The sequence below is a fragment of the Zingiber officinale genome, chromosome 6B (genome assembly GCF_018446385.1).
Source record: "Zingiber officinale cultivar Zhangliang chromosome 6B, Zo_v1.1, whole genome shotgun sequence".
In the NCBI taxonomy this organism is placed as follows: Eukaryota; Viridiplantae; Streptophyta; class Magnoliopsida; order Zingiberales; family Zingiberaceae; genus Zingiber; species Zingiber officinale.
The window spans coordinates 15,530,093-15,546,722 of NC_055996.1; the positions used below are offsets into that span (position 1 = coordinate 15,530,093).

General features: G+C 41.9%; 2 protein-coding genes across 2 annotated transcripts; both read left to right on the forward strand.

Moving 5' to 3' along the window:
• Positions 1-6,787: 6,787 nt before the first annotated feature.
• On the forward strand, positions 6,788-7,433 carry LOC121989961 (indole-3-acetic acid-induced protein ARG7-like). The gene has a single exon (XM_042544256.1). The coding sequence runs from the start codon at positions 6,843-6,845 to the stop codon at positions 7,290-7,292; it is 450 nt and encodes a 149-aa protein (XP_042400190.1). The 5' UTR covers positions 6,788-6,842; the 3' UTR covers positions 7,293-7,433.
• A 3,740-nt stretch (positions 7,434-11,173) lies between these two features.
• On the forward strand, positions 11,174-12,867 carry LOC121989962 (ACT domain-containing protein ACR8-like). The gene is made up of 4 exons (XM_042544257.1): positions 11,174-11,289; positions 11,358-11,589; positions 11,672-12,241; positions 12,326-12,867. The coding sequence occupies exons 1-4, from the start codon at positions 11,210-11,212 to the stop codon at positions 12,794-12,796; spliced, it is 1,353 nt and encodes a 450-aa protein (XP_042400191.1). The 5' UTR covers positions 11,174-11,209; the 3' UTR covers positions 12,797-12,867.
• The last annotated feature ends 3,763 nt before the right edge of the window (positions 12,868-16,630 follow it).

A 16,630-nucleotide genomic window follows, 5' to 3' on the forward strand; every position in this document is an offset into this window, starting at 1 on the left:
ATCCAAGAAGCGATTGATGGACTCTGGGGGCAATCCATCGAACCACTTCTGCGCTGAACCCGATAGGGTATGTAGGAATACTCGGCACTTGACAGTATCACTGTATTGATACAACATAACCGCGTTCTTGAACTTTCACAGATGCTCTTCCGGATCTTTACTTCCATTGTATTCTCCGATGTTCGGGGCTCGATAACCTCTTGGTAGGTTCTCCCTCAAGATCTGAGCCGAGAAAGGGTACCTTGTCATCCGGATCTTCGGGCAGTTCTTTGACAGAGATTATAGCTTTTCCCTTTCCTGACTCCCGGGGCGGATGCAGAGAGCTTTCCGCCACCGATGCCTGCGGCTCTTCTTTCTTCGGACTATGCTCGCGAGGTCCAGGTTGATGATAGTTGCGGCGAGGCTCTCGGAATGAAGTACGAGGGGGTTCTTCCTGCTGCTTCCTCTTTGAGCCCCTGTCGGAGACAGGAGCTGGTTCTTTGGACGCTTCAGGCGCTAGGCGAGGTTGTGAAACCGTTCCTTGTTTTTCAGAGGCGGCTTGCTTTTTGACCTCCTTGAAGAGCTCGTACTCCCCCGCAGTCATGCTAACATTAATCCTCATGCTGGAACTTTGACCAGAGTCCTCCATCTTCACGCTTAGGATCAGGCTGTTGTGTTTCCCACAGACGGCGCCAAATTTGATCCTGTCCGAAAGCTGAGTCGGACGAAGGCTGGTCGCGACGGCCTAGTTGTTGACGGAAAGTCGTGGGTGATCCGGCTCCCACGGGCGGCTGACGCTGCTACAGGCCCCTGCACACGCTCAGACGATCCCCCTTCGTTAGAGACCAAAACCCCAAGGAAAAAGTCCCCGGATCCGGCCATCCGACGCTCAAGTCAGGTACTTTTTCCCCAGAAAATGCAAAGAGCAGGAAAAAAACTGACTGAAAGTGAAAAGCTGTGGAAAAAAGTGATGAGAGAGCGTCCCCGCGTACGAAGAATCCTCCTCCTTTTATGCATCGCCCCGCTTCTAGAACCTGCGAGCATCTCAGAAAACGTTAGACGCTGGGCTTTGTCATGTAGTGGAGGACACCTGTCTGGCTACGATTGGTTAAGGAGGCATCTTCTCGTTTAGGAACCTCCGTCTTTGCGCCGGGACTTTGTCCTGTAGTGAAAGACACTTGTCTGGTTATCACTGGTTACGAAGGCATCTTCTCGTTTAGTAACCTCCGCCTGTGTGTATGTCCCCTGGCATGTGACGATTACCCCCTCACATCCTCCTGTCAGGCCTGCTCCCCTACTTTTAAGTGCAGCCTGTAGATCGAGCTGTCTCTGAACAGCTCTGCCGATCCCGACCTGTACCGTGTGACTTATGCTCCGGGCCTTCGAACGCAGGCCTGTAGATCGAGGTGTCTCTGAACAGCTCTGCCGATCCCGACCTGTACCGTGTGACTTATGCTCCGGGCCTTCGAACACAGGCCTGTAGATCGAGCTGTCTCTGAACAGCTCTGCCGATCCCGACCTGTACCGTGTGTTTCGCCTGTCGTCCCCCTTTGTCTTTCAACTACTTTGCCCCCTTGATCGACAAGTCAGCCTGACCTCTGAATACCACATATGCCTGACTTTGACTGCCCAGTCAGCTTGACTATTGACTGCCACATTATCTTGACTTTTGACCGCTATATGGCCTTGACCCTTCTCACCCTTTCCTTTTGGGCCCCCCCCATTGCCAGTCGTATCAACTGGAAATAAATTTTATTAAACAAAACAAAATTTTAGACCCTAATTAGAAAAATGGTTAATTCGATTTTTGACATAATTAACCGATATTTTATTGATTATATTTGTTCAGTTTTTTAAAAAAATCGTTCAATTCGGTTAGTTAAAAAAATCGATTTGGTTCCATTTGGTTTAATTTTAACCGAATACTCAACCATATGCTCGTGGCATGGCCATGCCCAAAAGCACGTCTAGGTCGTGCTTCTCGTGGAGGCGTCGAATTGATGTTGGATTTTTTATATTACTTGGTATTTTTGGTTCAAAATACCATGTATGACTTTAGTTGTATATATAGGATTATTGTTAGAGCATCCACATCAATTTCCCTATCATTATATTTAAAATTTAGGATAAATAATTCTATTAAATTTAGATAATCACTTTTCATTACACACTATATCAACTACCATAAAATTTATATTATCTTTAATTTTTTATTATTTTTTTCTCTTTCTTTTATTTTTTCTTGTTATATTTATGGAATGAATGGAAGGAGAGAGATTGAAAAGAAATATTATTTTACTTTTAAGATAAAAGTTCATTCTCTAAATTTTGAGAATTATCATTTATCAAATCTAAATTTAGGGAATAGTTAGGGTAGCTGATGTAAAAGTTTTTAGCTATCCTATCCAAAATTTAGAGTAAAATCTTTAAATAAGGTAGTTGAAGTAGATGCTCTTATCCTAAAACATATAGAGATCAATTGAAACTTTCTTTGATTTGTGGAGTAGACAAATTGTCGAATTGTCTTCTATCCTCTCTTGTTTTTCTTTGATTTCTTTTTTGCAATTTCTTCATGATTGTCGCGGCGTGATACCAACATGAAGAATAAAAGAGATGTTGGAGATGGAAAAGACTTAAACAACAAAGCTATTGTCGAGAAGAAGAACAAACAAGGAGAAGATTAGAAGAAGAAGCAGCTTACATGCGGAGACTTGGTGAGACTGTGTACGTGGAAAAGAATTTTAAAAAGGAGAGATTAGTTTTTTTTTATTAAAAATTTCCTAACTTATTTTAAGTCAATTGAACTGGTTTAATTCAATTAAATTTAATTTAATCATAATTTGATAAAATGAAAATCAAATCAACCTCAATTTAGACTAACATATTCCTTATCTTCAAATCTATCTATGGATTTTGTTCGACTCCAATCTTATTTTAAATCATGTGGTAAAGGTGAAATCGCTTGTCCCCTGCGCCCCCGTCGCACCCGACCTAAGGTCATCACGAGGGAGGTAAATCATAGCATCCTGAGCGAGTATGTGGCAGGTGGGGTGAGTTGCACAGGGACCGGGGATTTACGCCCCGACTATCCTGAGTTTCGACCCCGCGACCTCATGTGGCAAGCATCCTACCACATACCAACTCGGATGACTTGTGAGGTCCAATCTTATTTTAAATCATGTGGCAAAAGGCGAAATCGCTCGCCCCAGCGCCCCCGCTGCACCCGACCCAAGGCCATCACGAGGGAGGTAAATCATAGCATCCTGAGCGAGCATGTGGCAGGTGGGGTGAGTTGCACAGGGACCGGGGATTTACGCTTCGACTACCCCGAGTTTCGACCCCGTGACCTCATGTGACAAGCATCCCATCACGTACCAACTCGAATGACCTATGGGGTCCAATCTTATTTTAAATCAGCACTTTCACTTCGTGGTTAATGATTCAATTTGTTTATTTATTTTTCTGGTTAAAAAATATAAAATACATATAGACAATAATAATTTAAAAAATTAGGGTGGATTATAGCCTACGATAGACTTAATGTAGCTTCTTCTCTAATAGTCCGATCTTATATTTCATCCATCAAGGAAATCTAAGAAATTCAATGGCTCTTGATTTTAATTTTCAAATTTGGTGGTAAAAGACAATTCACTTACCCTCAGTGTCTTTGTCATTCTGTCTCTAGGCTAACACGAAAGAGATAAATTACATGTGACTGTTAGTATTGGGTAGTTGAATAGCTCAAGAGAGAGGGCAGACACCTGGCTACTAGCTGGGATTTGACTCTCAAATCTCATAGTGACAACACCACCATGCACTAACCAACTGTCCATCCTAAGGGAGCCTAATTTTCAAACTTGAACCATGCAAGGGAGGTTAACTAGCTCCTTGATCTTGTAAAGAATGTGTTGGACAATCTTCAACAATGAAGATTGCTGTCGGAGATTACAAGGAAAATTTGCTGAATTAAAATTACATGAAATCAATCTCAGACTTATTTGTTGAAGAGCCTGAGCAGATAATTTCAAGCTATCAACAGGATTAGTTAGGCGAGCTTCTGATGGTTAGTATAGAGAGGGAAGCGGAGTGTTGATTTAGAGTTGGGATGTTACCTGACTACTAAATCGTAGAGTCGCCTGAGCACTGAATTCGAGTACTGTCGAGTAGTGATGTAAGTTGCCAAGTCATAGAATCACTCGATCACCAACTACAAAGTGCTCAGGGAGTCGTTGTAGAGTCGATCCTGAGTGGAAGCTGAATGTTCTCGTGTCAAAGTTGAATACTTCTAAGTGGATGTAGAGAGGAAGCAGAGTGCTCTCGAGTGGATGTCGCATTAGGAAGAAGTGTCCCCCGAGTGCTCCCAAGTGGAAGCCAAGTGGGGAAGAAGAAGATGTCGAGGTCTGCTTTTAATTAAGTAGTTTCCTTAAAATAAATTCGCCCCACCTCTGACTATGCTTCGAGGTTCTATGGGTAGTCTGTTTCTCAAGATACAACGGCAAACCGTGATCACCACTAAGCACTGATGAATCATGGCAAACTAAGAACTATCCAAATACTATCCCGAGTGGATTTACCAAGAAGATGGATGACAAGGAGGATAAGAGAGAGGGGGAACAAAGGTGGACAAAGATCACTTTCCATGCTATAGTTTACGTTGGTACTTTTGTTTAAAATCCAACATCCTTATACAGGACTCAAATGTCAGTTGTTTCACCCGAGAACGGATACATACTATTAACATCAGGTAATGCATCCGTTATTCACTTAAGCAAGTAGTAAAAATATATTCATATGACAAAAATATTGATTATTTCATTTGGAAAAATTTTATTCTGATGAGTTCGATATTCAATACGCACATATCATACTTGTACATGAATTAATTTGATTTAGTATAATCTAAGACCTGAATTTATATACTCATGCGTAGAAGAAACTTTCTCCGCATATTTATTCACAACATATATACATGACACACATTATAAATCAATAACAAAACTATGAGACTCAATAATATAAGATAAGATAAAAAAAAATCATGTATAATGAAGCCTCATTCTTAGTATTACTTCCATTTAAATTTTCAACCGAAAGAAAAATGTTTTTAATGTTGGTGCAACATCCCTCAGGTCAAGGTTGACCTGATTGACCAAGCTGAGTCTTGGTTTGAGTTTAGATGTTTGACAATAAGATGTTAATTGAAGAAGAGTCAAGTAGGTCAAGGTTGACCGAATACTTGACTGGGAAGTCCTAACTGGGATGTTAGGCAGATGGAAAACCCTAGTGAGTGAAGCTAGGTGAAAGTCCTGGTGAGTGAAGCCAGGTGAAAGACCTAGTGAGTGAAGCTAGGCAGATGGAAAACCCTAGTGAGTAAAGCTAGGTGAAAGTCCTGGTAAGTGAAGCCAGGTGAAAGACCTAGTGAGTGAAGCTAGGCAGATGGAAAACCCTAGTGAGTGAAGCTAGGTGAAAGTCCTGGTGAGTGAAGCTAGGCAAGGGAAAATCCAGATGGATCAAGGATGATCGGACATCTGGTGTTGGGAAGTCCAAGTAGGTCAAAGGATTGACTGGATACTTGGCACGAGGAAACACAGATTGGTCAAAGGGATTGACCAGACATCTGAATAGGAAAGTCCAAGTAGGTCAAGGGAGTGACCAGATACTTGGCATGACGAGAAAAGTCCAAGTGGGTCAAAGGAATTGACCGGACACTTGTGGAAGTCCGGCGGTCAAGGGAGTGACCGGATGCTAGGCATGATGTACCAACAGTCAAGGATGACCGGATGTTGGTTTGGGAGTCTTGGAACTTGGTTTTGGGCAAAACGCATCGATCGTGATCGATCCAGATCCGGATCGATCGATCGATCCGTGCTTTCCAATGACAGAAGCTCCGGATCGATCCGTGGATCGATCCGGATGTCCCAATCGATCGGTGGATTGATTGGGACGCTGTCGCGCGATAGCGCCGGATCGATCCGTGGATCGATCCAGCGTTTGAAACGATCGAGGCGCCCGATCGATCCGTGGATCGATCCAAAGCCTCCGATCGATTGGGAACATTTGAATCGATCGGGTTCCGACCGTTGACGGCGCACGATGCCTTCGGCATCGCTTCACCGATTCACTCCAGATCTCTCGCCAACTTCTCCATAGCGCTCTCAAAGATCAGATCGCCAGTTCTTGAAGGATCTTGGAAGCTTTCCAAGTCAAGAGGCGGATCAAAGGCAAGAAGAGAAGTTAGGGTTAGAGTTTTCTGTACTCATTGTAAGCTTTGCGCTTGTGTTTTGTTTCCCTTTCTTCTTCTTGTACTGAGAGTCTTGTAGGGCTTCTCCGCCCTCGGTAGTTACCGAAAAGGAGTGTTTTCATAGTGGAGGGTGCGTGCGTGGTGTGGATCCTTGGATTAGTCATCTCCGTTGGAGGTGGATACCAAGTAAACTCCTAGTGTTAGCGTGTTTGTGTTTGTTTATGTATTTTCCGTTGCGCATTCGTGAAGAAACAAGCAACACCGAGCAACGAGCACGCGACGAGCTATTCACCCCCCTCTAGTTACTTTTGGTCCTAACATTTAATTCAATGGAAATGTTATAATAACAAAAATAAATAATTGCACACCGTAAAGAAATGGAGGGCTTCCACGTAGTAACATGAGTTTGGCTGACTATATCTAATGCACGTGTAATTTATATTTTATTTTTTGTATTATGAAGAATTATTTTTTCAGAAAAAGGAAAAAAAGATCCTGTTTACTTGTGCTGATCCGTCAATTGCTTTATTATAAGAAGCCGCTGCCCAGCTGCTGTGTTCTCTCCCGGGTTGTTCTCCCCCTTCCTCTGCTCGCCGATCAGGACAGGAAGAGAGATCGAGGGATGGGAAAATACGACAAGATCCGCGGCATAGTTCGCCTCCGGCAGATTCTTCTGCGGTGGCGGCAACGCGCATCTGCGGCGGAGGCGTCGTCGTCTCCGCCGCCGGACGTCCCGGCGGGCCACGTGGCGCTGTGCGTGGGAGGCAGCGCGCGACGCTTCGTGGTGCGTGCGTCGCACCTGAACCGCCCGGTCTTCCGGCAGCTCCTCCTCCGAGCCGAGGAGGAGTACGGATTCGCCTCCGGCCTCGCCGGCCCCGTCTCCCTCCCCGGCGTCGACGAGGCCCTCTTCGAGCGCCTCATCCGCCTCATCTCCTCTCCCAGGACCCAGGATTGCAGCCTCGAGGACTTCGAGGCCATGCTTCATACCGCCGTCAGCGACCTATGCAGGTGCGCTGGCGACTCGCTGCCGCTGCTCCACGGCCGCCGCAGCGCTGACGAACCCGTTTGGTGATCATTCAAACTGTAGAAAGAAACAACAGTCAGAATTTTTCTTCGCCACATTTTCATTTCCCCCCTCCTTCTTTTGATATTTGCGTGTCGCAATAATGGAACTGTAATGATTAAAGCGAGCACAGAACTGAGTCATCCATTTCCCCCACCAAAAAAAAAGAGATTATAAATATTAATAAATTGAATTTCTCTACCTTAATAACTACTAATCATATTCATGGTCTTTTTCTTTAACTTTATTTATAATCTTGACCGACTTTAATAATCTCCACAGATACACAGATCTTTTGAAATTATTTATGTGGTTTTATTTTTTTAAAAATATATGAATTTAGTAGTTGTTCTTGTCCGAGGCCGCCAGAGGATGAGCCATTTATTAACAATCTTTGCTTTATTGACAAAGTCTTTGAATGCCACGAGAGAAAATTTGAGAGAACTGGATCGTCAAGAATACTCATGAAGTCAGAGAGAGAGAGTGTTAAAATGGAGATCAGGGGTTTTCTGATTCATCCACTCTGACGTTCAAGTCAAGTCTCCGGTAAAAGAGGTGGAGAAGAAGGGTAATAATGTGAAGATGTGGTAATTAAGGAATGTATGTGGGTGTGCATTGTTACAATGAGCTACATTTGTCTCTAAGAGCAAACTCTATTTATAGTACTATTGAAAGAATGGAATGATATCTCTTTTCATGTGTTAATTGATAGGATGTCATACTCCTGATAGGAAAAGTATCATATCACCGTATTATAGAGTCACGTCATTCACATCTTGTATTGTAGAAGATGGTGTGAGTTCACTCTATGTTGATCATACATTTCTATGTGCTCTAATAACCCGCTCTACGTATTACTCCACGTGCTCTGATATCCCTTGTGATATTGAAATAGTTGGGTCAAAGGACTTGCCATGTTAAGTGGAGGAGTGTCTAATTGATCGGGACGAGCGGAGATGAGTAGGGCATTGAGTCAGGGGGTCGTGCGGAGATGAGTATAGCATCAGGTCGGTGGGGCCAAGCAGAGACAAACAGGGCGTCGAGTTGTCAATTCAAGTGGAGATGAACAGGGCATTAGGTTAGCTGGGCCGAGCAGAATGATGGAGCTTCTCATTCAAATAAGCTGAGCTGAATGAAGGAGCTTTTCGTCTTGGGTGAACCAATCCGAATGGTAGATCCTCTCATTTCAAGATAGCCGAGTAGCGATGAATCTATTGATTCATCTTGACTTTTACCTTCATTTCAATATGACTATTGATCTTTTGTACACATGGAGACTCCTAAAACTTCACATATTAGTGGCCATTTAAACTTGAAAATAAAGAAGGATTTTTATAACCAAATAAAATTGAGTAGGGGTGGTTGAGTTAGGTTTTTTAAAATGAATGAGAAATTAATATTCTATTAAAAATAAATATTGATCCGTTATATTAACAGTTCCTCTAGTGTTGGCTCCATCGATATGGAGGGAGGTAAATATTGTACATTGATATTAGGCGCATGGTGAGATAAATTTTAGATTGTCAGTTCCTGAGAATCGACTCTGATCATTATACTAGAGATATCATGTATCTACCACCTATGCTACAACAATTAATATGCTATTAAAGTATTTGAGCAATAGAGACAATTAGGAGTAATTCAACTTTACTCTAGGATAAAGGCACAAGGACTTATATTATGTTGTGAGCATTATCTTGAGTATCGTACGTGCAAATAAAACTTCTTACGATATTAATTTGAGGAGAATTTTGGGTGATGTAAATTCAAATTGGATCGACCATTGCAACTTAAGTTGGATAGAGACTTCAACTCAAATAGACACCCAAAATTGAGCTGGTAGACTAGAATTTAATCTTAAAATAGACTTCAAAAAAAAAAAAAAAAATATATATATATATATATATAGAGGAACCTATGAGTTGGACTAATGGCATTTTAATGGGCTCTAATTTGGTGGCCCAAATGATGTCGAAGATAGTTAAATAAATTGTGTTAATTGATTATATTTTGAAGAAAAAATTTAAATAAATAATAATTTAATGGTAATTGCAACAAAATTTTTAGAAATGTCTATTCAAAATAGAAGGAATTTTATTTAACTCTAATAAAATAACTCCATCCTTTTTATTTATTTCTAATATAATGGGATGGTACAGTTTCAAAGTTTCCATTTTTTTAAAAAAAAATCTTTAGAGAAAGATATAACCGATTATATGTCATCTCTCAATTCAACTGATTGAATCAAATTAATTAAGAAAAAATGGAAATGAAATAAAAGTTGTTGAATTTGATTAAATTTTACTTATTTTCATTGATATGTGCATCAAATATGTAAAGCTTTCACATAAGCATATAGAGGAGGAATATTTCGTTCAACCTTTGAAATACTTTTTGAGAAAAAAAGATTTGGAAATTTTTTTTGAAAATTCTTGTTATTAATCTCAGAATCATGTAAAATTTCACACTTTCAAAATAATTAAATTCTATCGCCCATTTTGCTAATGTGACAATATGTTACGTTACCTGATAATCACTCATTATTTAAATCAAATTAAATAATATAATTTTAGTAGATAACCAAAATTATTAATAATAATCTCCCCAATTGAGTGATTGTAAGAAAGATGGAGGAACTTGAAAATCATCTCCCATGGCACCAAGAGCGGAGCCAGGCTTTAGGATACCTGGGCTATAGCCCGGTGGCCCAATTAAAATTGTGTTAATTTTTAACTTTGATTGTATTGATTTTTTTCATTCCCAAATAGAGTAAAATGAGTCTTAGTCCGAAAAACTTTTAGAGGAGATTTGCAGCCCAGGCGGGCTACAAATCCTGGCTCCGCCAGTGCATGGCACAACTTAATTAAATAAAAAAAAAAAAAGCCATGAGTGTGTTCACTTCTTCTCTTCTTTATGTTATATCATGCACATGGGAATCAATATAATTATAATTAATCTATGCAATTCCACGAGTAAATATCATGCATCATATCGTGGAAAAGATGCTAGTTCTTTTTTTACAAAAATTGTGTATAAAAAGTAAATAAAGATTCTGAATAGATTTGAAAGTAGTTGATTATAGCTATTGATTAATTACCGGTTGAAATTATTTTTTTCTTAAATTTATTTAAACCCAAACGTTTCATGTGGAAATTTTAATTTTATAGATTTTTTTCCTAAAGAAGTATAATATTCCTAAAAATAAATAAATAAATTTGAATTTATATTTCATGCAAGATCCGACACTGGATATTTTCGCAGATCCTCATGTCGGCTAGTGGGCCGCCACGTGCTGCAAATTTAGTGGAGCTCCATCACACGCCAACTACGTGATCATTGTGCATGCATGCAGGCACGCACGCACGCACGTTCATTTCCCCGCCACAAACGGCACAACAGAAACGACAAATCTAGACGGACCGTAACGGTTTCGGTTTATGAATTCGGCCGGCGGTTTACGGAAAAGTGGGTCGGATGGACCATCCGGAACGGAGCATCTCGGACCTGTCACTCTCACGTGGCGCCATGTGAGTCGTTGTCTTAGCCCGGAAGCGAAGCAAAGCTCCCGTCCATGAGGATCCACGTGTCAGGAGAGGTTCGATGGCAGATCGGAGTTGGTTTTTTCTTTGGTCGGAAGCATAGGCCGGACCGAGATTCCATCATTCTCGATCGATTATTAATTGAATCGGATCAATTCGAAAGTGATTTTTCTTTTTTTTTTTGAATAAAAAAAAAGAATTTAAATAACGAATTTAATGCATCGTTTGATCTTACCTACACTGATCGATTCTCCCGAAAATTAGGAAGATTTAGCTGGCGGTCTGAGCCGGCAACGTCAGACCCGGCCCGGTTATAAATAGCTGCCACGTTTAGCGTTTCCGGTCAGGAGAACGTTCCAGAGGTTGAAGAAGAAACAGAGGAATACAATGGAGTGGCCGACGCCGACGACAACGATGACGAACATGAATGAATACGAGAAGCTCGTGATTGGAATGAACAATCCCAGGTAAATATCCACTTTGCAATGAATTCTGTGGTTTTTCTGAGAAAAAAAACCCATCTTGATTGCTGCAGAGTCGTTATTGACAATGTCGCTTGCGCAACGGCGACGATCGTCAAGGTGGACAGCTCGTCGAGTAAGCATGGAGCTCTTATGGAAGTCGTTCAGGTAATTGCAGACCTCAATCTCTCCGTCAAGAAGGCCTACTTCTCCTACGACGGCCGGTGGTTCATGGACGTCTTCTATATCACCGACCGATTCGGCCGCAAGCTCACCGACGAGAGCGTGCTCTCGTGCCTCGAGCAGGTTTGGACCTTGCCAGCTTTGTTTGAAAATTCCATCTTTGATGATCCAATTTTGATGTTTTTGATTTGGGCTAAAAATCCAGTCTTTCGATACGGGGAACGACGAGAGCAGGGGATCCCACACCGGCCGGGAAAAGCACACGGTGGTGGAGTTGATCGGCAACGACCGTCCCGGCCTTCTCTCTGAGGTCTTCGCCGTGCTTGCCGACCACAATTGTGGCGTGGTGGAGGCCACTGTGTGGGTCCGTCACGGCCGCATCGCATGCTGCCTCACCATCAACGACGCGCTCTCCGGCGGGTCGGTGGCGGACGCGCAGCGCCTCCGCCGCGTAGAGTCGCGCCTCCGGCGAGTCCTCGAGGGCGACCTCGACGACGCCCGCGGCGCCACGGCGGTCATCTCCCCTGCAGCAGTCGCCAGCGCCGACCGCCGTCTTCACCAGATGTTGCTCGCCGACCGTGATTACGAGCGCGGCTCTCCGGCGGCACCTGCTGCCGTTTCTATCCAGAGCTGGGCAGAGCGCGGTTATTCAGTCCTCAGCGTGCAGTGCCGCGAAAGGCCGAAGCTACTCTTCGACGTCCTCTGCGCTCTGACGGACATGGAGTACGTTGTGTTCCACGGTGCCGTCGACACCGCCGGCGATTCAGCTCGCCAGGTTCGGTCTTTTCACTCTCTAAATCCATAAACCGAGATCAAAATCCCATCTTTCTATCTAATCGTCCGCCGGCGGTTCCTTCAGGAATGTTACATAAGGCACAACGACGGCACCCCCATAGGCTCCAAAGAAGAGCGGCAGCGAGTCGTCCGGTGCCTCCAAGCCTCAATCGAGAGAAGAGCATCGCCAGGAACAAGATTGGAGCTCCGAACACCGGACCAGCCGGGGATCCTCGCCGACGTGACCAGAACCCTCAGGGAGAACGGGCTCCTGGTGACGCGCGCGGAGGTGTCGACGAAGGGCGACGTGGTTTCGATTGTGTTCTACGTGACCGGCGCCTCAGGGCGGCCGGCGGTTCCAGAGGCGATTGAGGCGGTCAGGCGGTGGGTCGGCGTGGATAGACTCACGGTGAAGGAGGGGGAGGTGCAACGCTGGCGGTTGAAGTCGGTCGGTGGCGTGGAAGCTGAGGGAGGAGTTGGAATTGGGTTGGGGTATTTGGGTAATTTTGTTAGGAGAAATCTGTACAATTTAGGATTGATCAACTCTTTTTCTTAATTTCCTATTTTTCTTATTCATAATAATTGTTTTCCTTGTAAAATCCAGTAGCAAAACTTTTCCTTGTAAAATTCATAATGAATTTCCTTGTAAAATTCATATGCTCCAACTACACAAAACTTCAACCTAACTGAAAGAATTTTTTAGCAAATTACACAATACTCCAGTCTCACATTAACTTTAGAAACATCCCCGTAAATAAATTATACAGTTTGAGAATATTCTCGTTTGGGAACATTGTAAAAATATCTCCGATTGAGAACATCTTTATCAAGAGTTGAGATCCTCTGTCTCTAAAATAGTGTGTCCCCATATCTCCTCGCCGATCGGACGGGTTAAATTATATCTCAAAGATACAGTGCACATCACGAGGCTATCATGATCGTCCGATCAACAAGAAAATATGAAGACACATCATTTTAGAGACAGAGGATCTCAACTCCTTTATTAAGGCAGACCCTTTCAATCTGCATCTCCGACCATTCTTAACAACTGTGGTGTCCCATGTCATAAAGCTTTCAATAAATTGCATGAGATAGACAATGGTAGATGGGACTCGGGCTGACGGTCTGGACTCTATCAGAGATACGACCGATAGTATATCAGATGAGTTGATATGACACAATACTTGATGTGTCAACTTGATTGGACATCGAGTAAAGAAGAAATTCCTGATAAATCGAAAAGATATTAAATAAAGAAAATTCAAATAGACCAGTCGAATATTCGACAATGTTAACATAAATGTTTAAGAGATCTTTTAAAATGAAAGGCAGTGAGGACATGCCCTCCAATTGAGACAAAGCACTTAGATGATAATCCAACTAAAAAATTTATTCGGAGTTTTAAGTTGAGATTAGACCGTCACACTGTCAGAATAAATCATTCATATATTTGATTGTTTTTAACTTTTTTTAATGATTATTGTTATTTTATTGTACAATCTTTATTTTGTTAAAAAAAATAAAATTTAAATTGACAGAAAAATTTAGTCGATCGAATAAGGAGATTTAGTTGGCTAATCTCAAGAAGATAAGTACAACCGGGATCATGATCCAAGTTCAAATGAAAATAAAAGATCGATTGATCGATCAATGATCGATCAAATCTATATGAAAATAGAGGATCGGATAAGACGAGATCAAACTACGAAGGAAAACTTGAGGAACAATGAACTAATCAAGTGGATTACATGGGGTCTAATCTAATCAGATTACAATAAACAAGAAAAGATCAGGTTCATTCAACCAATAGGGAGATTTAGTCTATCGAAAATCCCAAAAATCAAGTGTTGACTTAATAAGATTAGATCCGAATTAGTCGATCAAACAAAGGATGTAAAAGAGGCTCAAAACCCAAAGGCTCAGTATAAATTCTCAATTTTTTATACACAATTCCTTCATCCGTTTCACTGTTCAAGCAGCTCCACAAGTCTACTATGGCGATCTACTCTTCGACAACCTTTGCAGAATCTCTATTCAATCATTGTTTGTAAGTTAATTGTACTTGCATATTTTATTTTATTGAGATAGTAAAATGTTACGATGTTGTCCATCTGTATGAGGTTTTCTTCATCTCTAAAATATTTTTTTTTTGAGAGAATCTTAGTTGATTGCTTATATGAAAATAATCCAAGAAATCGTAAGTCTTGAAGGAGCGGTTGTTGGAGTGTGAACCAAGTAAAATTGTCTTGTCTCAATTTATGTTTTATATTTCTACTGGACTTTGATTAAGTTTTTGAAAAAGAAAAGAAAAACTTTTTGATGGACCGTTGGAGCCGACTAAAAGGGGGGTTGAATATCTCTATAAAAACAAAAAAACAACCCTTCTCGACTTTCAAATAAACACTTACATAAAGTAAATAAATTAAAACAGAAAAGAAGAGGCACAAGATGTTTACTTGGTTACAACCGGGGATATTGTTAATCCAAGGAGAATGAAGTGTAGTAGATATCTCCTTTCAGACGGAAAAACCTCTTACAACATTTAATCATAGAGAATAAAGAAGCTAAACTACAAAGAAAGTATACAAGTGTTGTAATCAAGATTGTTTGTCTGATGTCTAGCTTCTGGATCAAGGTTGTATTTATATCCTTGGCCGGGGCGCCCTGGGAGGATAAAACTTTATCCCCAACATAACGGATCACGCTTGACGCGATCTGGTCAAAAAGCCAACTCCGGGCGCTTGGAATGGATTCGGGCCCTCTGCTCCGGTGCCGCTCGCCTCGGTCCGGGTCTTCCGTTCCGGCTCCGCTTGCTTGGGTGATTTCTGCCATCCGGAATAGGGCTCACCCGAACCCAGCTCCCGGCCTTCTTGAGCAGGCTTCCGCTCCAACTTCTCGTCCCACGGAATCGTCGCTTGTTTCCTTCTCGTCCACTAGTATACTCATCCGCATCTCTTCGTCCTTCGGACGTACCGAGCCCGTCGGCTGTCTCCTGTGCTGACCTTCTCGCTAGCTACGTCTCTTGCTCCCCGAGCAATCTTCCGCTCTGGCTTCTCGTCCCTCGGAACCAGTGCACGCTTTCTTCTCGTCCGCCGGGGTACTTTTCCGCGGCACCTCATCCCTCAGACTTACCGAGTCCGTCGGCTCTCTTCCAGTGCCGTCCTTCTCGCTAGCCACGTCTTCCGCTCGACTTCCTGTGGTCCTAAGTTCCTGCACACTTAGACACAGGGTCAAAACACAACAGGACCTATCTTAATTTGTTTGATCACATCAAAACAACTTTAGAATTCCAACAGTCTCCCCCTTTTTGATGTGAGCAACTCAAGTTAAGGTAGGGTAACTAACATAAATTAAGAGTAACAAAATTTTGCATTTAAGTGCAATAAGATAAAAATTTCAATCTCTACCTCCCCTAGACTTATACTTTTTCTTCTTCCCCTTTGATCATATAAAAAATGAGTTTCCAAGAAATCTAAGGGTAAAAGCTTTGGAAATTTTAAAAATTATTTTTAAAAAAATTCTAAATGAAAGAAAATTTCAAAATTTCTAAGTTAGATAATTTTGCAAACATTATTTTTAAGAAAAAAAATATTTGACAAACTTAAAGCATTATCTCATTTTAATCCTTTATTAGTAAGTTAATTAAATACTTTATTTGAATATTTGGCTTCCAGACAGTGGTGAGGTACTAGATCTTCTTGGTTATTGGAGCAACAACCACTTTCTTAAACAAAGCCGCATAAAAAATTAAATGTTTAATTTTCTTACTGAAAAGCACTGAAATTTAGGTCAGTGATGTCTAAATTTCCATTTCAATCTATCATAATTTCTCAAATTTGAAGCAAGAAAATTTGAACATGCAGAAAATTGAGTAAACTGTATTTGTTCCTCCAACATGTCATTTTTTAGTTTGTCTAAACCCTTTAATTGACAAGCTGTTGCTTGAATTTCTTTTATTTCACTATTCTTTATTTTATTTTAAATTTCTAATTCACAAAAATGTTTCGAGAATATAAATTCTAACTCACAAATCAGGTCGAGCCCAAATCAGGTGGTTTCGGGGGGTTCAAGCTGGAAATCCATAAACTGGGCGCGACGCACGCGATCATCACGTGCAGGGGGGGTGTGCAAATCCCCAGCTCGTGGGCTTCACGCTTGTAGGCGGCCTGGTTAGTTTTTTCCAGTCTTTGGTTTGGTTCTGTCCCTCGCACCTGGTGGTTTGGTTCTGTCCGCATGAGGAAGCGAAGCGACATGACGCACCTGGTTGGTTCTCTCCGCGTAAGGAAGTGAAGCGACGCACCTGGTTGTTCTGTCACCGTGAGAAAGCGACGCACGCTTTGGGAAGCAGTGCTTCAGAGTGAATAAATATGCAGTCTGCTTTCTGACTCTT

Bases quoted from the DNA above. Each gene is read 5' to 3' on its own strand.
- LOC121989962 (XM_042544257.1), top strand. From the start codon at position 11,210: ATGGAGTGGCCGACGCCGACGACAACGATGACGAACATGAATGAATAC. The intron at 11,290-11,357 runs GTAAATATCCAC...TGATTGCTGCAG, and splicing joins ATTGGAATGAACAATCCCAG to AGTCGTTATTGACAATGTCG. The intron at 12,242-12,325 runs GTTCGGTCTTTT...CGGTTCCTTCAG, and splicing joins CCGGCGATTCAGCTCGCCAG to GAATGTTACATAAGGCACAA.
- LOC121989961 (XM_042544256.1), top strand. From the start codon at position 6,843: ATGGGAAAATACGACAAGATCCGCGGCATAGTTCGCCTCCGGCAGATT.